Source organism: Mirounga angustirostris, unplaced genomic scaffold (assembly GCF_029215605.1).
Source record: "Mirounga angustirostris isolate CCGP_5_RB_7025 unplaced genomic scaffold, mMirAng1.0.hap1 SCAF_9, whole genome shotgun sequence".
Lineage (NCBI taxonomy): Eukaryota > Metazoa > Chordata > Mammalia > Carnivora > Phocidae > Mirounga > Mirounga angustirostris.
The window spans coordinates 129,387,653-129,408,990 of NW_026991717.1; the positions used below are offsets into that span (position 1 = coordinate 129,387,653).

General features: G+C 43.4%; 2 protein-coding genes across 7 annotated transcripts in view; one reads left to right on the plus strand and one right to left on the minus strand.

Moving 5' to 3' along the window:
* The window catches only part of SPATA7 (spermatogenesis associated 7), a 45,212-nt gene extending 40,536 nt beyond the window's left edge, over positions 1 to 4,676 (plus strand). For all 4 annotated transcript variants that reach the window (XM_064571457.1, XM_064571458.1, XM_064571459.1 and 1 more), the window contains 2 exons: positions 2,885 to 2,942; positions 3,196 to 4,676. In XM_064571457.1, the coding sequence (XP_064427527.1) occupies positions 2,885 to 2,942; positions 3,196 to 3,765 (628 nt within the window). In that variant the 3' untranslated portion in view covers positions 3,766 to 4,676. The remainder of the gene's footprint in view (positions 1 to 2,884; positions 2,943 to 3,195) is intronic.
* Positions 4,677 to 11,251: 6,575 nt separating this feature from the next.
* The window catches only part of PTPN21 (protein tyrosine phosphatase non-receptor type 21), a 74,551-nt gene continuing 64,464 nt past the window's right edge, over positions 11,252 to 21,338 (minus strand). For all 3 annotated transcript variants that reach the window (XM_045901368.3, XM_045901367.3, XM_045901370.3), the window contains exons 14-19: positions 20,294 to 20,431; positions 19,152 to 19,373; positions 16,668 to 16,796; positions 16,243 to 16,477; positions 15,462 to 15,622; positions 11,252 to 15,244 (exon numbers count right to left, since the gene is read on the minus strand). In XM_045901368.3, coding sequence (XP_045757324.1) covers positions 15,116 to 15,244; positions 15,462 to 15,622; positions 16,243 to 16,477; positions 16,668 to 16,796; positions 19,152 to 19,373; positions 20,294 to 20,431 — 1,014 coding nt within the window. In that variant the 3' untranslated portion in view covers positions 11,252 to 15,115. The remainder of the gene's footprint in view (positions 15,245 to 15,461; positions 15,623 to 16,242; positions 16,478 to 16,667; positions 16,797 to 19,151; positions 19,374 to 20,293; positions 20,432 to 21,338) is intronic.

Consider the following 21,338-nt stretch of genomic DNA (forward strand, 5'->3'; position numbering starts at 1 on the left):
TAAAATAAATAAGTCATGGGGATGTAACGTATAGAATGGCGACTGTAGTTCATAGTACTCTGTTGCGTATTTGAAAGTACTTTGTGAGAGAGTAGATCTTTTTTTAAAAAAAAAAAAAAAGATTTTATTTATTTATTTGACAGAGACACAGCGAGAGAGGGAACACCAGCAGGGGGAGGGGGAGAGGGAGAAGCAGGCTTCCCCCCGAGCAGGGAGCCCGATGTGGGGCTCGATCCCAGGACCCTGGGATCATGACCTGAGCTGAAGGCAGACGCTTAACGACTGAGCCACCGAGGCACCCCTGTGAGAGAGTACATCTTAGAAGTGCTCATCACAAGAAAAAATTCTGTAACTGTGTGATGATGGATGTTAACTAGACTTATTTGGTGATTATTTTACAGTATAAACAAATATTGAATCATGTTGTATACCTTACACTAATATAAGGTTAGTGTACACCTCAATTTAAAAAATCCATCACGGGGCGCCTCGGTGACACAGACAGTTGGGTGTCTGACTCTTGGTTTCAGTTCAGGTTGTGATAGCAGGGTCGTGGAATCAAGCCCCGTATCAGGCTCCCCACTCGTCATGGAGTCTGCTTGAGATTCTCTCTCTGCCCCTCCAGCTCATGCTCTCTCTCTCTCTAAAAATTAAATAAATAAATCTTCAAAAATCTATCACAAAAAAAAGAAAAGAAGAAAATGAGGGTTGCCTGGGTGGCTCAGTCAGTTAAGCATCCGCCTTTGGCTCAGGTTATGATCCCAGGGTCCTGGGATCCAGCCCCACATCGGGCTCCCTGCTCAGTGGGGAGTCTGCTTCTCCCTCTCCCTCCCTGCTCCCCCTCCTTGTGCTCTCTCTCTCTCTCTGGCAAATAATGAAATAAAATCTTCAAAAAAAAAAAAAGAAGAAAATGATATCCATATTTGAAAGAAAGATGTAAAACTGTCTTTATTCACAGACATTACATCCATGTAAAAATCCCACAGAGCCTACAAAAAAAAAATTATAACTATGCAAAAACAAACACTATATCTCTTAGTTGTAATAGACTGGTGAACCAAATTTTTGCTTATTTGCAAAGATCCATCATCTTATTTTACTATTTGAAACTTGTCATGAGAATCAAAAGCAAGCATTTTTGTTAAAACTGTTACTAGTAAAGTGAGAACAAATTAAAAACTAGGTTTATACACTGTAAGTGAAATGGGAAGTTTGCAAAACCAGATTAGATATTGCATATCTTAAGGAAACTATGTGGTCCTGAATCAGCTTGAACATTATTTATCTAAAGTTCACTGGGCACAAAGGTGCACTTAACATTATGTATCATAGAACTCCATTATTTATACTACATGCTTTCCCTGTTGAAATATGTCAAGTACAACATTTCTAATGAATTATTTCTATTCTTATGTGAAGTTTTTTTTAATTAAACATTTGTATTATTGCTATAAAAAGATACACTAAAAGACCTAAGTTTCGGGGCGCCTGGGTAGCTCAGTCAGTTGAGCGACTGCCTTCGGCTCAGGTCATGATCCCAGGGTCCTGGGATTGAGTCCCACATCGGGCTCCCTGCTCTGCGGGGAGCCTGCTTCTCCTTCTCCCCCTCCCCCTGCTGGTGTTCCCTCTCTCGCTGTGTCTCTCTCTGTCAAATAAATAAATAAAATCTTCAAAAAAAAAAAAAAGACCTAAGTTTCTTGTTTTTTGTTTTGTTTTATTTTTTAAAGATTTTTATTTATTTATTGAGAGAGATAATGATAGAGAGAGATCATGAGAGGGGGGAGAGTCAGAGGCTGAGCAGGGAGCCTGATGCGGGGCTCAATCCCGGGACTCCAGGATCATGACCTGAGCCGAAGGCAGTCGCTTAAACAACTGAGCCACCCAGGAGCCCCTAAGTTTTTTTTTTTATAATAATTCTGTTTACTACTTTTGTTTAAAAAAGGTGGCTAAAAATGTTTTCATAATGGTTATAGAGTTTCAAATTTGCAAGATGAAAAAGTTCTATTGGTCTGTTTCATAACAATGTGAATATATTTAACACTACTTGACATTTTAAAAATTGCTGAATAAAGCAGAACTACTAAATCTAAGATTGGCTTACTTCATTGATAATAACAAATGGTAACAAAGGAGTTGTGTTTCAGCAAAGGTATTGATACATTCATGTGATAACAAGACAAGCATAGTGCAGTTGAAAAATAATTTCTCTGGAGCCAGACACATCTGGGTTAAATTCGCTTAATGGCTTGTGACCTTAGGAGAGAGGAAGTCATCATCTTCGATCATTTTCTCATCTTTAAAATGATCTTTACAATACCTTTCTCTCCAAAAACTGGTCGTGATTAGAGGTATAATGATTGTGTATGTGGCACAGATGTCTGGCCCTTGGTGGTATGTGATGAGTGATGGCTTTTAGGTTATTATGTGGATTTACCATCAGTGGAATTTTTTTTCAAGTATAATTGAGGAAGCATTGTAAAATAACTGTAAGAGAATTTCCTTTAGGGTTTGGTTTGGGGGGTTGTGTATGTGAAAGAGAAGGGGAGGGAGAGGCTTTTGGTGTTTGCATAGATGCGTGAGAGGGAAAACATGCTTTTTGGTGTGTGGCAGGGGTATTGTTGGACCTCTTTTAAAATATTTTCACAGAAATGTAAGTGTTATATAATCTTTCAGAAACAATGGCATCTGTTACAAAAGTTAAACAAAAACAAAAGCCATACTAGCTCCCAAATTGGAGAACTTGACAGAACAGGGAAGGATTAAGTGTTTAGCTTTGGAAAGAAAATACTCTTCAACCTTTAGTAGTTCTGTTGTTGCATGGCTATTTTGTATTTAATTGATTTTCTGATTTTGAGACATTAACATTTCTATTTATCATTTTTAGGTTTTTAGAACACCTATTTGAGCGACACATAAAACAAAATAAACATCATTTGGAAGAGGTTTGTCTTTCTTTAGACATTCATTAGAAAAAATTCTAATATGGAAAGAATTTTAAAGTTTTTCCATAGCCTCAAAAAATGCATTAAAAGCAAGTGCTGTTTTTCCCTTGTACCTTTTGTGTGTATGGTGGGGTGCGGGGGGTGGGTGATGAAAGAAGTATTAACCCTGCTGAGATGAGCAGCACTGCAGACAAAAGTAATTCAATTTGACGAGCCTAATTAATGTAATTATTCCCGTCTTGCTTAATCCTAGGAAAAAATGCGCCATCTGCTGCATGTCCTGAAGGTGGACTTAGGCTGCACATCCAGAGAAAACTCAGTAAAGCTGGATGATACTGATATGCTGAATTTACTTGATTTTGAACAGGCTGAGAATTCAGAAGAAAATGAAGATAAAAGTAAACATGATACCACAATTCAGCAGGAACGTCAAGAATACCAAAAAGCTTTGGATATGTTATTGTCTGTACCAAAGGATGAAAATGAGAGACTGTCTTCACCAAATGAATTTTTCCTACCCATCTATAAATCAAAGTACTCAGAAGGGGTTATAATTCAACAAGTGAATGATGAAACAAACCTTGGACCTTCAGTTTGGGATGACAAAAATCCGAGTGTCTCTGACAGCTTAACGGACCAAGAGACCTCTGTGAATGTCATTGAAGGGGATAGTGACACTGAAAAGGCAGAGACTTCAAATGAATTATGTTGTCTTAGCACAGAACTCTCCCCAGCTCTTCAGCTTCACAGTGTCCAAGATGACAACAGTCATGACATGGCAGGACCGACTCTTAAAATCATGGAAATGAGCATTGAGGACTGACCTTTGGATGTGTGATCTTCATTAATAAATATCCCAAATGGCCAGTAATTCAATATTCCTTTTCCTTTGTTTTATTCTTTCATATATTAAGACTTCTGTATTTGCTTTCTATGCTCTATAATAAAGTACCTTAAATTAGCAGCTTAAAACTACACACATGTATTATTTATCCCACAATTTCTGTGTATCAGGAGTCTGGGCATAACTTAGATGTGTCTGCTCTGGGTCTCAAGGCTACAAGCCAGTGTCATTTGGGGCTACGGTCTCATCTGGAGACTTGACTGGGGCAAGAATCTGCTTCCAAACTCTTTGCAGGTTGTTGGCAGAATTCCTTTCCCTGAGCTGTAGCTCTGAGGGCTTTTTTTTTGCAGGCCATCGGCTGCCCTCAGCTTCTAGAGGCTGCCCACCATTCCCTACCACTTGGTAAGCAGCCACAGCATCGCTGCTTGCTTCTTGAAGGCTAGTGAGATATTACATAATGTAATCACAGGAACGACTTTCCATCACCTTTGCTACCTTTTTTTAGTTAGAGGCAAGTCACAGATCCTGCCCACACTTAAGGAGTAGAGATATTATACAAGGGTATGAATGCCAGAAGGTGAGAATCACGGGGTCCCCCTACGATCTGTTGGCCACGATCTCTAAAGTTGCTTTTCAGGGGACAATACTTTACCCAGACATAAGTGATTTTGTATGCAATGGGAAATGGTTTATGATCTGGCATGGATCTTGAAACATTAAGCCTTATCTGTAGTATCTTTAATTTCTTCTGTCTCACTTTCCTGCAATATCTAAAGCTTCAAGGCCTTTCTAGTTATCAGTGAGCTAGGCAGAGTGTCAGCTCCGAAAAATTGTCCCTTCTTAATGAGGGCAAACATTCTATCAACCCAGTTTGATACTCTCTTGGCCTTGTAGTTCATGAGTGGGATATTTACTATTAAGATATGTCTCAGCAGGGGCGCCTGGGTGGCTTAGTCATTAAGCGTCTGCCTTCGGCTCAGGTCATGATCCCAGGGTCCTGGGATCGAGCCCCACATCAGGCTCCCTGCTCAGTGGGAAGCCTGCTTCTCCCTCTGCCCCTCCCCCTGCTTGTGTTCCCTCTCTCACTGTGTCTCTGTCGACTAAATAAATAAAATCTTTAAAAAAAAAAAGATATGTCTCAGAAGACTTACCTCTATTCATATTTTTTCAACTGCTTACGATAATGGAATATTCGAGTCCCAGTTTCATGCCTAGGGACTATGAAGGATAAAAAGATGAAACAAAATAATGATGATAACCCAGATGTTCTAGAAACTTAGCAATGGCCCCCAAGTATTCCAGTCTTCAACTCAGGCTTTTATCATCCCCTGCCCACACCAGTGTTTCCACAAAGGTAGTGCATACCACTGGAGGTATTAGAGCTGATTTCTGGTGGTATATAGGTGAAGATCTATCTCACTCATGGGAAGCTGACTGTCACCACTGTGTTCAGGATTCAGGCTCAGGGACAACCTGCAAAGTACAGTATAGAGGGGCTGAGCACCCAACCCACTTCTCCCCCAATATCTTAGGCCCCAAGTCACCCTGCTGCAGCCCTTCCTCAGCCCCACCTACCCCTCAGCTCCCACCTGTGGAATTCTCCGCCCCTCCCAACTTTCTGAGCAACCCCCTTCCTTTCCCATCCTACAATCCTCTTCAGTCTCCTAAAAGATCCTCAACCCTATGCTTGGCTCCCAGCCTGGGTCTCCCCATCAGTCACCCCTCTCTTTTTGGGCTCCATCCTTCTCTCAGCCCCCAGGGCTCCTTTCTTCAGTCCCAGCGTCACTTTTCCACAAACCCCTTACCCTATTATCCATGCAACTACCTCAGACTTACTGCCCTGGCTCCGACTTTCCTCCCTTTCCTGGAGCTGCCATCTTGCTTAAGGGGTTCTCAGTAACTGGCTTCTTGCTGGTTCTCCACACTTTGGGCTCAGCCTCAGACCCGCCATTTCCTGCTTTGCCATGTCTGGGACCCCTCTAACTCTGGGTACAGCTTTTTGTCTCTAGGACCATGACCCATCCTCATTTTTGTACCTTTTAGGGTATTTTGTTGTGGTGGTTGTCGTCGTCATCGTTGTCCTCAGGTTTCCCTTTAAAATTCAAGCGTAGATGTGTTGGTTTAAAGAAATATCAAAAGTGGTTCTTGGTTCTGGCAAAAGTGCAAAGGTGGGGTGTGCATGTTAAGTTTGGGAAACACTGGCTTAGAGTCTTCCACAGCGTCTTACTCTCTCCCTCTCCTCCCTCCTCCCGCAGTCCATCCTTCGCTCCGCTCTCTGGAGGCGTGAGGAGTGAGCCTTTGAGACAGACTGCCTGGGTTTGATCCTTGCGAGCTGTGACCGGAAGCTGGGTCACCAGCCTCTGTGGGCGGCCTCGGCTGTTGAATGTGCGTAATTTTCGGAGCCTTCACTGCTGGGCTCTAAGAACTAAATAGGTTGTATGTGAATTAAATATTCACAGCTGCTGTTCTAACGCAGATCATGTCACCACTCCCTTCAAAAACAACCACATTTGAGAGTTTCCTCTTGCTGACAAGATAAAGTCCAGGTCCCTTTCCATTCTTTATTAAGTCATTCTCCTTCCCAGCTCATCTGCCATCCTCCCCCAAACATCCTAATTGTCTAGCACATCGAATTACTTGTTCCTTAAACATGGCAGAGGTCCTCTCTCCCTCTCTCTCTCTCTCTCCACCCCCCACCCCTTCATACTTGCTACCAGCTCAGAATATCGTTTCCCCTGTACCGCCCTCTTGGGCCTTTGCTGACAGCCCAGATTGTAACACCATGAGACCTTGTCTGATTGCCCTAACATTTGTCCCACTTGCTCTGGGATCTGGGATCTCTCAGATCTATAGTATGAATTATAATATTGTTTATGTGCCTAGTTTCTCTCTGGTCTAGACTATGGGCTTCTTAAGATGAAAGACTTATTTCTCTTTGGATCCCAGGTCATTGTCTGCTTGAGAATGAATGCATTTGTTCATGGAGGGAGATAGTTGAAGCTCGAGGAGAGGCTTAGGCACAGGGGAGGTTAGGGGGAAAACACTCAAAGTGCAAATTCCCCCATGGAAGGGAGAATGTAGCAAACTGCTAAATTACAAGAAAATTTCCTCATTTGTTCACATTTTACATGGTATAAAATATAAATTAGCATCTTCCTGAGAAGCCTTACTTTTAAAACTCACATTTTTTTTTCCCCCAGTGAAGCCAACCAGAAAAGATCAGAGCAGCTTTTACAGGGCAAGACAATTTGCCAAGTGGATCAATTAGTTGCGCGGTTGCCTGTGAAATTAATTTACCCTGGGCCCTGGTTTAAGGGTTTGGACTAAATGATCCAAAGATTTTATTTTTTTTAAGATTTTATTTGAGAGAGGAGAGAATGAGCAAGAGAGCACGAGCAGGGGGAGCAGCAGAGGGAGAGAGAGAAGCAGAGACCAACGTGGGGCTCGATGCCCTCACAGCTGGACCAGCGCATGAAGGGTAACCAGCTACTTCTAGATCTTCATTAGCTCAACGATAATTTCTAAAGCCCCTAGGAATTAAGCCAAGGCTAACTTTGGCATATTAAAACTAAAACCTTGGGACACCTGGATGGCTCAGTCGGTTGGGTGTCTGCCTTCGGCTCAGGTCATGATCTACCAGTCCCCCTGCTTATGTTCCCTCTTCGCTGTGTCTCTCTCTGTCAAATAAACAAAATCTTTTCCTGCAAAATCCCTTTTGCCACGTGAGGTGATGTTCACATCTGGCTGTGTAAGGAATCCCAACTTGAGATCTCTGGAACCCCTGTGGCTTTTTAAGTTACGGAAGCAGTGGTTCTCACGCTGAATGCACGTCAGAATCACCTGGAGAACTTGTGAAGGCCGATTTCTGGGCCTCCTCCCCGCTAGCTTTGGATTCGGAATTTTCAGACCTGGGACAACCCTGGAGAATTTGAATTTCTTTTTTAAAATATTTTATTTATTTGAGAGAGAGAGAGAGAGCAAGAGAGCATGAGAGGGGAGAGGGTCAGAGGGAGAAGCAGGCTCCCCACTCAGCGGGGAGCCCGATGTGGGGCTTGATCCTGGGACCCCGGGATCATGACCTGAGCGGAAAGCAGACGCTTAATCCCTAAGCCACCCAGGCACCCCCAAGAGAATTTGAATTTCTAACAAGTTTCCAGTGCTGTTGTTGCTGGTCTAAAAAAAGCTCCACTCCAGGGCTGGGGGTGTGAGGAGTTCTCCTCTCCCCTCCCCTCCTCTTCTCCTCTCTGATTTTATTTATTTGACAGAGCGAGAGAGCACAAGCAGGGGGGAGGAGTAGAACGAGAGGGAGAAGCATGGTCCCCACGGGCTCGATCCCAGGACCCCAGCCGAGGGCAGACGCTTAACCATCTGAGACACCCAGGTGCCCCAGATTATTTAAAATAATCCAGCAGAGGGGATGCCTGGGCAGCTCAGTTGACTTAAGTGCTCAACTCTTGATTTCAGCTCAGGTCATGATCCCAGGGTCGTGAGATGGGGCTCTGTGCTAGGCGTGGAGCCCTGCTTAACATTCTCTCTCTCCCTCTCCCTCTGCCCCTCCTCCCATGTGTGTACCCGTATGCTCACACTCTCGCGCTCTCTCTCATAAATTAATTATTTAATATAAAGAATAATCCAGTGGGGAAATGGGACTAATTATATGCCTCCATGCAATAAGATCTAGAGTGAAAAAAACACAAGCAAAATAGCTTTAATTGTACTAATATATTCACACATGAGTTATATCTTCAATATTTATTTTTATGGCAAAAACTAATACATTCATTTCACATATATTATATACAGTCATTCAAACTTTTTTGCCCATTAAATGTACACAATTTTACAAGCCAATGATGGTTTTTAGAAGAATTAAGTTCTTCTGATTATACATTTTTACATTATTAATCTTCAGACAGCACTTAAAATTTCTTTTTAAACTAGAAAATACTACTAGACAATTCTTTATACTAGCATGTCGAAAGGTAGAATTCCCAGTGCATTGCTTGAATTATAGGGCAACTTTCTAAGAAAATGTAATTCATATAAATTTTCTCCAAATTTTGGGTTTATTAGGCCTGTTAAATCATATCAACTTCTGTTGGAATTTTTACTTAAATAGACTTGCTATCTAGATGTTGATTTTTAAACTATGCTCTGCTAAATTCACTGTGGGTAGGGTTTGTATTGCTTCAGTTTTTAACCAGATCATACAACTCAGAAATATACAACAAATTTCTGGTTTGTTACAGTGTAATTCTTCATCTGAGCCAAACTGCATCTTTATATCTCAGAATATTTCCTCCATTTAAGCACAATAGAATGAAACATTGAGGTGTTTTCATAGGAAAATATTCAACATTTGCATGATAAAAAATGTTTTATATCGTAATATAAAAAATTACATGAGAATACAGTAAAAAAGCAAAAATATATTCCAATGGCCCCGTGCCAATCAATCTGTTGAGTAAGGTAAATATCCAAGCTTTTAAAAAGGCTTGATATACTAATGAATATTTTTATTTTTCCCCTCATTTTGTGTAGCTTAGAAATTGCATATACTTATAATTGCATAATAGCTCAATTCTGTAAGAAATTAAGCTGCTTACTTTAATACAGAATTGAGAAACTCTAATATGGAAGGGTCCACGCTGGTATTAACAGAAAAGTTGCAAAAGCATTAAGAATCATCCCTACACAATAACTACTGCTTCAGTTTCTCTGTCCTGCCATAAAAAACAAAACTATGCACCTAAAACCCATTAGAGCTCTACTGGCCTAAAACTTGTTACAAATTCTAGTTTATTTGTTTTCTTTCACCTTTTAATTCCTGAGGGTTAACCTGAATTTTGTACGATTTTTTAACCTTGTTTTAAAAAAAAATATGTTCTGGAAATAAGTTTGTCACCTCTGGAGAATATTTACTTTCTCAGGCGACTTGGGCTGAACCAGTATTTGCACTGGTTTTATTCCAGTAAAACCGCAAAACCATTAGATCCTTTGGGGATAGTTAACTCTAAGATCAAATTACATTTTGAAAAATAGCAATATAAAATAAGGAAAAAGATCTTGTCTCATTCAGTGGTCCATTAACTTCAAGTGATTTCTAATAAACTTCTAGGACAGTCTCCCAGCACTTATGATCGCATATGACCTATGACATTTGCATTCTTCTAAAAAAATGAGTGACTGAGCTTCTATCCCTCATTCATTTGTTCAGATTTTCTCAGCTGATGAGTGAGCAGGTTGAAACGGAAAGCCAGTCATCATTAATTCCGTACTAGTCTTATCAACCTACCCCCCAAATTGAGGCCAGATTCATGTTCTGGTTAACCCAGATAACCCGACCTTCTGAATTTCTTGCTCCTAGGAGTGAATACTGTAGATTTTTTTCCCCACAAGTTTTTAGAGTGTGACTTTAAAATATACATGCACACTTAAAATGCCCATCGTGTGGACATTTGACAACTTCTGTAGAGTACTGATATTTTTACACAGCTTAAAAACCAACCAGCTCGGTTAAAATTGTAGATTGATTACAGCAGCATCGTGTTCTCCTATAGTGAGTGTGGAGACGCTATATTGTAAGTTCAAAGCCAGGGATTTTAGAGATTTTCAAAGTCTTTTTATATGACACGCCACAAAACTAAAGAAATAACTAAAGAATAATGATCGAGATTTATACAGCTAGTAATTTTCAGAAGTCAACATCCACACTGTTAGTTCCAGTTAGAAGTTCGAAGACAATTATTCCTTTCTTGTCATCCGTCGGTACTTATCGATACTACTGAAGCATAATTTAAAATAAGTGGCTACTGGGGCGCCTGGGTGGCTCAGTTGGTTAAGCAACTGCCTTCGGCTCAGGTCATGATCCTGGAGTCCCGGGATCGAGTCCCGCATCGGGCTCCCTGCTCGGCAGGGAGTCTGCTTCTCCCTCTGACCCTCCTCACTCTCATGCTCTCTGTCTCTCATTCTCTCTCTCAAAAAAAAAAAAAAAAAAAAAAAAGTGGCTACTACCCCTTAATCCATCAACATATTGGGAAAAGTTTATGTTTACTCTAGATTTTTGAAAACTATGTTGATTTCCCAAATACGAGGGGTAATTTAAACATTTTGGAAACACGATGTGTAGCCAGACTGGACGTTCTGTGCGTGTGACCTAGATACCCTCTGCGTGGGAACATTTGCCTTGGGCCTGCAAGGCACTGCGGACCTTGAACCTCCTTCTTGGCCCATCCCCTGCTTCCCATGTGATGCCAGTGCCAGGAAAGGGAGGGTAGTTCAGGGGCGACAGGAAAGGTAAGGGAGTTAGTGCCAACTCACCCTCCTTCACCCCGCCCTGCCTCACGGGTGCTTTCAGAGGAGGCATCCCCGCTCACGTCATCCCACGTCCCGATCCGTCCCCTGGCCTTCCTGAGCCGTTTCTGTAACTCATGATGGGACCTCCCCTGATGCGGAGTTCTCTCAGCAAACGCTGATCTAGTCGACCAACTGCTTGCTGAGCCTCAGTCCCTCCCACCAGGCAGAGAATTCGTTCTCCCACCTCACCACCAGGGTGCAGCAGAGAGAACATTGGCGTATTTTCCAGAGTTCAGATTACCGCGACTTGGTTCTACACCGAACAAGCTTTGGGAGGACAAACCAGGAGCGTTAACACCCACTTGGAATACTGTTTACACGGGGAAGTATTACTGTTTTTCTCAATAATTCCACACACATACATATGAACTTTTAGAGCATAATTTTTATTTGGGAACTGCCTGTAATATACAGAAAACTATGCCACTTTAACCACCCCAGAACCCCTTCAACAGTTTCCTAAAATCCTCTATCCACTCATCCCCACACATGCAAATTTTAAATAACTGGACTTTCGGATTTTTCCTCATTTCTCTATAATTGTAGATACTGGAACGTGAAAAACTCATGTTCTTTTGAGAAATGTTTTTCCAGGCAAATTCCTAATGTACCTATTCCTCTATTTTTGAAATGTCTCTCAGCTCAATAAAGAGCCCCCTCCAATTTAGATCTCTTTTTTAAAACAAACTTTAAACTGGGGGGAAAAAGATAGTTTTAGCTTGCTCCACATGAAATCTTGATGGGAAACAAGTTCCCTAAATTTATATCCTAAAGAGTTCCTTTAAAAAGTCCGATTTTAGGGGCACCTGACTGGCTCAGTCAAAGGAGCATGTGACTCCAGATCTCAGGGTCATGAATTTGAACCCCATGTTGGGTGCAGAGATTGCTTAAAATGAATAAATAAATTAAAACTTTAAAAGTCTGATTTTAAAAACAATTTACAACAAACAGCAATTCTTGCTTCCATTTGTTCATGCAAATCTCAAACCTGTTCCTACAGTGCAGCTGACCTCCAGTTGTACATTTTAAAACATGAGGTTTTATATTATATATATAGTATATACATATATATCTTCTAAATGTTGTGAATATTAACATATAAACCCATCCTAAAGGGGTTGTTTTCTTCTGACGACGAAAGCTTCACAGAAAAGTTGGCCTTGATTGCTGTCATCACTCAGTCCTCCCCACTGACACACTCTTCCTCTGTGTTTCTGCCTAGACCTTGCTCTTTCTGGAAGCTTCAAAGGAAGGACAGGTCCGTCCACCTTCTGTCTTATTTCTGCCAAAGGGTTTTGAAGGCTAAATACTAGGGTTTTCAGAATACTTCACAGTAGGTGTTCCAGAGGGAAGTAATTAATAATGACTGCACTTAACATTCTAAATGAACATTTTTCTGTGCTCAAAACTCTCAGCTAGAATATTTCATCAAAAGACCCCACTAATCAGGAAGACTGATGCCAGAGATGCCAAAATCAATCCATTGGAAAACAGTGGTTTGTAACCTACTTTTTGTGAAAATGTACATTTTGGTAATTTTGCTATGAAATTTAGAATCTCAAGGAACTAAAAAGACATTGAGATAGTGAAGCATTGAATAACTTTGGCAGACAGCAACATTCTCCATTCGGTGGTGGTAAACCTATGAAGCCTAAATGTTGTACAGTTTGCTCTTGAAAATCACATTATTTCAAAGTCCAGTAATGTCGATTTTTATTCAGAAATACTTTCATATTCACTAACTGAAAAAGTTTAAATATTCAAAAGGGACAAAAAAATTACATGGGTCTTAGAAGCTGGTCAAACATGCGACATTTTAAGAATGACATTTAAATAGTGTAATTTAGCCCTCAGAAGTAATCTACTTATAATTATTACAACTGGAACACAAATATACCATATATTACTCTTTAGATTTTTGTTTTACAGTATGTTCTTGTCAATGGAACACTTCAAAATGTTTAAACCTGACAGAAAAGCATTTTTTAAAAAACGTACCATGGAAAGAAAAAAACAAAACAAAACACTGAAAACTCTCCCATCCTTTATTCGGTGTGGAGATGGGAAATATGATCATAAAAATCCTTAACCCATTCTTCTGGGAGCTCTTTCTCAATATTTACACTTGGGTCTACTGTTACTTAAACAGGACTCTTAAAACAATTTCAGGTTTAAAATTAACATCTTGTCCCTAAGTGAGCAATGTGCCCACTTCCAGTAGTCGTTTTCATTACTATCTCCTGAATGACCCTCTTAAGGGTTGGTTTCTGGGTAACCCAGAGATAGGCAGATCCACACCGTATGAAGCAAATCCTGTCTCCCAGCTGACAACACACACTCAGTGGTCACGTTCAACAGTGAGTTAAACTGCCTTCGGAGTGAACGTGGGAATCAGAACCACCCCTTGGACACTGTCATTTGGGGAATAGCCCTGGATGTGGCATTTTGGAAGCTCTGCATTTTAGAGAAGCAGCCTCAGAAGGAAAAATGAGATGGCTCCTCAGTGAAACATACCCAGTAAGTCCTTACCTACTCAAGTCCCTCGTAGCCCTGACCCAAAGGCCACACTCTCCCTCTCCAGCTCAGCCACCGGGATGCGATCAGTGCACGGGAACAGGGTGGGGGCGGGGAGGAACCAAGAAGCTAACACTGACCTCAGGGGTGAAGTTAGGGGATCAGGGAGCTAGAACCCCAGCACCTCTTGAACAGCACAGCGATCTCTGGGGGCCCCACAACTAGTCTGGGCTGCAGTTTTGGGAAATGAGGTGAAACTATTACTAACTCTTCCCTTCTTCCAATCAGAAGAAAATAAAGCCTCTTCAAGGCTTCTTTTCATGGTAATATAAACCTGACTTTATTAGAAAAGAAGAGAGGTTTAGGTATAAGAACTCTAAGGAAACAAAGTGAGTCACGGAGAGTGACGAGAACTTCCCGGGGGTACCTCCCCTCTGGGGGCTCAGCCGCCACCCCCCGGGTCCCCTCTCTCCACCCCAGCCTCTCAGTCTGAGCAGAGTTAATACTGTACTTCTGTCAAAGGCATCCTGCGTTTGCCATCTTGCATTTCCACTGCACTTACTCTCGCCCTGACCACCCCACATACACTTAGCCCTTATCTCTTCCAAACATTTCTGGATACTCACTGTTACGGTCTCATCTATCAAGCAACACATATACTAAAATTCAGATTTGTCTTTAACAACAAAGTGCTTAAAACCAACCTATGCAATTGTTTTTCACTCCACTTTCTACCAATAAGATCAAACTCGTTGAGGTTTACAATACTGAAAAAAAATAGTGACTCTGAGTATTGTCTCACATTTCCAATAATGTGCCTTCATTCCCAACTTTCTCTTACAGTAACTCATTCATTTCAGTACCTTAATGAGCTGAACTCCTGTTTGGAAAATAGAAAAGGTACAAATATATAGAATATTTTAGGATAAAAATTTTCTGAATATAAAAATGCTTCTATGTTTCAAAATAACACTTTTAGATTCTTCTTGTAGTTCTGGGTTTGGTAACTAAGCTGTTAAGGTTTTTTAAAAATAACAAGAGACAGTAGCATGGTTTTTAATACAAACTTACATAGGAACCAATCACACCTGTGGACCATCCCCATGGAAAGTTCAGTTTCTCAACAAGAAAACCCCAAATACTTTAGCCATAAAATAAAATTCCAAGATGTCCAAGATAGAAATCGATACGCCTTATTGATTGCCAGAGCTGCCCAGCACAGCTTCGGTACAACAGAGAACTGTCTGGAAAACAACCTCTACAAAGTGTGCAAGTGCTGCAAATCGGAGAGATGGGAGGGGCCAGGCCCTGGGGACCGCGCGCGTCCCCTTCAGCCCTTCCCCGGCCCCGTGCTCGTGGCCCGCGGCCTCGTGGCCGCAAGGAGGCACGAGTCAGGCGAGCGCTCTTGTCAGCTGTCAACGCGTCACACCATCGGGTCCCCATCACGAGCCGTGGATGCTTATATGAGCCTCGAGCTCTTCAGGAACTGAATGAGAACTCGGTACACGAACGTGTACTGGCAGAGGGTCTGCACCATCATCATCCTCTGCTGCCGCAGCATGTCCAGCACCCGGGGGATGTCCAGCACCTGGATGGAGAGACGGCGATGAGCGGGACGCAGTCCCCTGCAGAGAGGGGAGCAGTCCCAGCAGAGCTCCGGTCAAGACACAGACACTTTCCTACCTTAGCATCTTCTAGAAGCCTCCGGGGAACTTGTTCAGAGAGAACTGGTAGGCCACCAGTTCCTTTCTTCCCCAGCCTCGTGCCCGGCCCGCTTCTCCCCCCGACCAACAAGGACCTCGTACCTCATTGTGTTCCAGACAGGCGATCATGATCTCCGACAAAATGACGACGCCAGTCCTTCCCACCCCAGCACTGCAATGGACCAGCAACGGAGGGTTGGGGCTTCTTGGTTCACTGGTACTATTTGTATGGCGTCGAACAGACTGGATCTCCTCAAGGTATGCTGTGGAGTATCAATGAAACAAAATTATGCAGGGATTAAGGCCCATCAAAGTGATAATTTCCAGATTATCATCACTGATTGGGAGGTCTCTGGATAAAGAGCCCTGGGTGCCAATTAACCACCCCCAACCGCTAACCAACAGTGTGACCGTCACTGCCTCCACCCCCCTACAAAATGAGGTGGAGGAGACAGTCTCTAAGGGTCCTTCTACTCTCCACCAAACCATACTTTAAAAACTTTTTTTCTGTTAAGCCTCCTCTAAACACTTAAAGCCTTTACTTTAAAGCAAGTCCAGCGGCGCCTGGGTGGCTCAAGTCGGTTGAGCGTCTGCCTTCGGCTCGGCTCATGATCCCGGGGTCCTGGGATGGAGCCCCGCATCGGGCTCCCTGCTCAGCCGGGGGGCCTGCTTCTCCCTCTGCCTCTGCCATGCCCCCCCAGCTCACGCTCTCAATCTCTCTCTCTCTCTCTCAAATAAATGAATAAAATCTTAAGAAAAAATAAATAAATAAAGCAAGTCCAAAGCTTCTATGAGACATCATACAGGCAATATTTTCAGGAGCCCAGGTCTTCCTCCATGTGGATGATTTAAGCAGAGGCTGTGCTGGTACGAAGGCACTTACATAAGAAGCCCGTGAGGCCCTCGGGACAGCCGTGCTCGGGCCAGTCTGTGTACTGGAGATGCCAGACAGTCCTCTCCTGCCCCGTGAGCAGGTGCTTCAGCTTCAAGCCCGTGGTGGCGTAGCAGCCGGAGTCGGTGCGGAACCGCGTTGTGATCTTAAACCTCCCGTAGGTGACGGTGTTGTGCCGGGAACCCAGCCGTGGCCAGTACCTGAAGCTCTTCTCCCTTCCGCCCTCCTGCGAAGGACACGTGCGGTCAGAACACACCACCAGACCCAGCCGCGGAGGCCCTTTCATACAGAGCGCACGTCCGAAATGCCAGACCCCAACCCCACCCTGGCCCTCCTCCTTTAAAGGTCAGGAGCCCCCGGACCAACACAAACTGTTCTCAGGCCGAGAAAAGCAGTTAAGGGAAATGAGCACTTACCTCTTCTGCGGTCACCATTGCTATGATGGCAATTCCCTGTTCCCACACCATCTGCCAAAAGTCCTGACAGGTACTCGGTAGTGGCCCCTGTGTGGCAATGTAATCCCACTCAATTCCACTGACAGAGACCTGCAATCAGAAAAGAGTTTTAAAAAAATTAATGTGCGGGGCATCTGGATGGCTCAGCGGGTTGAGCGTCTGACTCTTGATTTCGGCTCAGGTCATGATCTCAGGGTCGTGAGATCGAGCCCCATGTTGGGGGCCGCGCTCAGTGGGGAGTCTGCTGGGGATTCTCTCTCTCTCCTTCTGCCCCTCCTCCCCCGCTCTCTCTAAATACTTTAAATATTAATTATTAATTAATGTGTATGTGTATATACGTATGCATGTATGCACGTATACGCATTTGTTTACAGCAGTACTAAAAGATGAACTGAATTATTCAGAATAAAGAGTTTTCTCTTATCCTTTTTCCTTGTTAATACAATTCCCATTACTACCTATTTATAAACTTACACACTCTGAATTCACATAATATCTGTGTGACCTGGGACAATTTGCTTAACCTCTTTGACTCTCTGCTCTCATCTGTAAAATAAAAATGTCATGTACCCTCATAGGGCTGTCGGCAGAATTAAATGAGGCAATGTATGTGGTGCCTGTACGTAATAGGTTCTCAATAAATAGTTCTTATTGCTGTTGTTATGATTCTTTTTCTTATAAAAATAGTATCAACATAAGAGTATTGCTAAATTTCAAACCCAGTTTCCCCTCATGAAGTATTAAACACACTGGGAGAAGTAGGAACAATTAAGCCAAAACCGAGGTTAAATACCAGATTTCTAGGGCAGAAAAAATATTCCTGCTTAAAGTGGTCTCACCTCTGAACTTGAGTCAAGATCACCCCCCAGAACGGATACTAAGTTTCCACCTGAGGCTGCACCTCCTTGAGAAGGGGCTAAGGTAGCAGAGCGGTCACTGGATCTGTAGTCAGGAGATCTGGGGTAAACCCACGCCTGCTGACATTTGGGGACCACAGTGGCTGCTTCCCAAGGGCCCCGTGCTACTCCGCCCACAGCCGCATCCAAGGCTGTCAGCCCGGAGTCTCGGCTGCATCCCCTCACTGACGGCAGGCTCACTCAGTGGCCAGCCCCGGGTGCTAGCAGCGAACAAGGGAGAGGGCTCTGTGGACAGGCCTGAGGGGAAGGTGTCAGCGCTTTATTCAGAGGAAAGCACAAGGAGGCCCCACGCTGGTAAGCAGTAGGTCTAGGAGTTCTGAGGCTCAGCCGCCTTGCACTGGTCTTCAGTTGGCCCCTGAAGATTCTGCAATACCCACATAGGACGACGACTTTATTCAGTTCTCATCCACCCCATCATGAGACTGGATGAGTTATTCCACCGAAACGTTCGGTTTTTAAATAAATTATACCCATATTAAAAAGCGCATGCACAGATTCCCCAAGACCGCCAAGGGCACCCACGTTTGCAGGAAGACTGCCAGGTCTCTGGAAGCCCCAAGCGTGAACCCGCACTCATCAAATACCACTTGCAAATGAAATAGAATGTGGGAAAGAAGAAAAACTCCTGACCGTGGATACTTCCTCATTCACTCCCAATAAGGAAGCTTCTCCTTCCCAAAATGAACGCACTGGGTCTCCAGCCAGCACACACAAAAGGTACAATGCTGCAGAAGACAAACCACCTGTCTCCTCACCTCCCAGTTGGGGATCAGCATCACCTTTTCCCATCTCACTGGGTGTAACATTACCCCAGTTAAATGGCATGACACTGTCTCCAAGGAAAAAGGGGTACCACTTCTCCAAAGAACAAAACGATGCTGAGAAGTGATCACAGGGAAAAAGCAAAAAGAAGACGTCACCATCCTAAGGAAAAGCTTTGGTGAACACCATTAAAAAACCCAGACGGGGCACCTGGGTGGCTCAGTCGGTTAAGTGTCCCACTCTTGGTTGTGGCTCAGGTCAGGATCTCAGGGTCGTGGGATGGAGGCCCTGGGTCGGGCTCCGCGCTGAGCTGGGAGTCTGCTCTGGACTCTCTCCCTCTCCCTTGCCCCTCCCCTGCTTGCTCTCTAAAATAAACAAACCAACCAACCCAGACCCCTTTGTCACGTAAGAATCAATGCAGGTTATGTGATAACAGAAAACTAGCAATTCTGCCGTTCTGGAGAGAATTTATGCCAGAAAGAGATCTTCAGATTTAGAAGAACAAAGCCCTAACTAAGGTCAGGCAGAAGAGTGCTCCCTGAGTCCTGGCCACAGTGCTGGGGGCAGAGGGGCTTAGCACATGGGAGGGGAAGGCGGCTTCGGCTCTGCTGGTCAACACCTCCTACCCAGCCGCGGCGTACGGGAACGTGAGTTCTCACAAAGGCCCCAACTAGGCTGTGTTTACACTGCAGACAAGAATACAGTTATCACTCTCGTAACTGAACTCGCAACTTCACACCCGTCACGGCCTCACCACTGCTCTTACCTTAATATGTGACGCGTTGATGTAGCCCGTGTTGTTTTCTTTCGTTGGGACCAGCTCCACTCTGGCGTCGTCATAGGGAAGGACATCTTGGAATCGATTTCTTTCTGCGTTTTCAGGGAGTCGTGCTGTTGAGCACTCCCCATCAACTAGCCGTTTTTTAAGAATTTTTTCATATTCTGTGAATACCATTCCCTGTTCTAACCTCTGTTCCAGAATTTTGCACTGTAAAATGGAACACGTGGAATAATGAGTATCGTCACATGTCCAAGCTGCATTCCGATGGCGCATCTGAAATCTTGTTTTCTGCTTCAAGTTTAGCATTATCTAGTACTGAAAACTCTAGATGACATCAAAACTAAATTTTCAACAAGCCGTAACAGTAAGATTAAAATAACAAAATCACCTTGTTGGTGAGAAGCAGAATGGAGAGTTCTGTTTAAGGGTGAAAACTGGCAGACAATAATTTGAATTCATTTTCTCTAAATCTATGGTCAGTTTTGTGACTCCTAAGGAAGAGAAAGTTCTCCTGAAGAACAGTAAACCCTAGAGTAGGAGAATCAGTTCCAGTCTCTATGAACAAATGCTTCAATTTTCTAATCTATGATATACAAAAACTGAAAAAAACAGTAAATATTGAAATTATCTCCAGAATCCTGTTGTAAGCAAATTTTTACTTAGCATTAATTCATGCCTGTCTGATTTTGATATAATAAAACCTCACAGCAAATATATCTTGGTCACAAAGAAAGTCATGAAAAATTCAGTAACTGTTTACACCTGAGATAAATTTTCAATACAATGAAGGCAGTCAATGTCTGCTCTTTGCCGGTTGTACTCATATGGAGTAGAATTCCTTGTAGAATTCCTCTTAACTTAAAGCCACCAAAAATCAAGACTGCTGCAGATGGCCGGAAGAAGGTAAAGAACATTCAGGAACAAAGAAACAAAAAAATCAACATTTACTGTAAAATTACCTATTAACAGATTTGCCCCAATTTTTTACATCCACATTATAAAATGCCTTAACACTCACGATAATTAGACGTATTAGCAAATTCACTAAAATCTGAAGGCATTTTTGTAGCGTGTTAGGGACTGTCCCAGGGAAAGCATACCACTCGCTCCATACGTCTCATACGTACCCTCTCGTCATTGGTGGCTCTGGCAGGCACTTCCTTTCCTTCATCAGGCAGAGGCAGTCGGGATAGGGAGAGTCCATTTAGGGCAGCCAATTTGAGAGGACCAATTTTTTTTGCATCTACCCGGCTCTTTTTCATTCCCTATAAAAATATTTATATGTATATATGAAATATACACAAATACACCCCCCCTGGAAAAGACACTTCAGGGGACTGAGGACTGGAAACAAATGGAAGGAGTGTTCTTCGCCAATACCCACAGGAGAGGTTACAGCCACCCAAGACATTCCTTTCAAGGCCAAAGCCCTGATAAGTCTTGCAGATAGAAGATTTTGAAATGCAATTCAAGTCCCTGCCGTAATGAGAGGTGAGGCTCCAGGCAGACAGCATTCCTTCACAGAACTCCCCAATTTCAAAACATGACACGCACACAAAAATCAGCGGCAGTCCACAGAAAGGGTTTTAAATGCAGTCGCATGACCGCCATAGGCTTTTGTGATTTTTTTTTTTTTTAAAGATTTTTATTTATTTATTTGACAGAGAGAAAGCACAAGTAGGCAGAGAGGCAGGCAGAGAGAGAGGGAGAAGCAGGCTCCCCGCCTAGCAGGGAGCCCGATGCGGGGCTCGATCCCAGGACCCCCAGGGATCATGACCTGAGCCGAAGGCAGACGCTTAACGACTGAGCCACCCAGGCGCCCCGGCTTTTGTGATTTTTTAAAGATATAAACTAGTTCTTTAAGCCGAATTTCTGAAAAAATGCCACGTTTTGGGGGTCGCCCTCTCTATCCTGCCCTACGTTCTGTTGCAGACTGGGGTGACCTGGGTTGGCTCACGACACCTCAGAACTGCCGCATTTTCCACCAGGGACAGACAACAGGACTGAAATCTCCATGGGGACACCAGGACGGCAGGGTACAGGACAGGGTGTGAGTCGCCTGAAAATGTGCGTCTCCTAACGTGACTACGGAAGTAACGATCTTCCCGCCTTCGGCGGACAAGCCCGAGAAGGCGGAGTCTCCTCGGAAGCCACAGTCGCTAGGACAGTGGC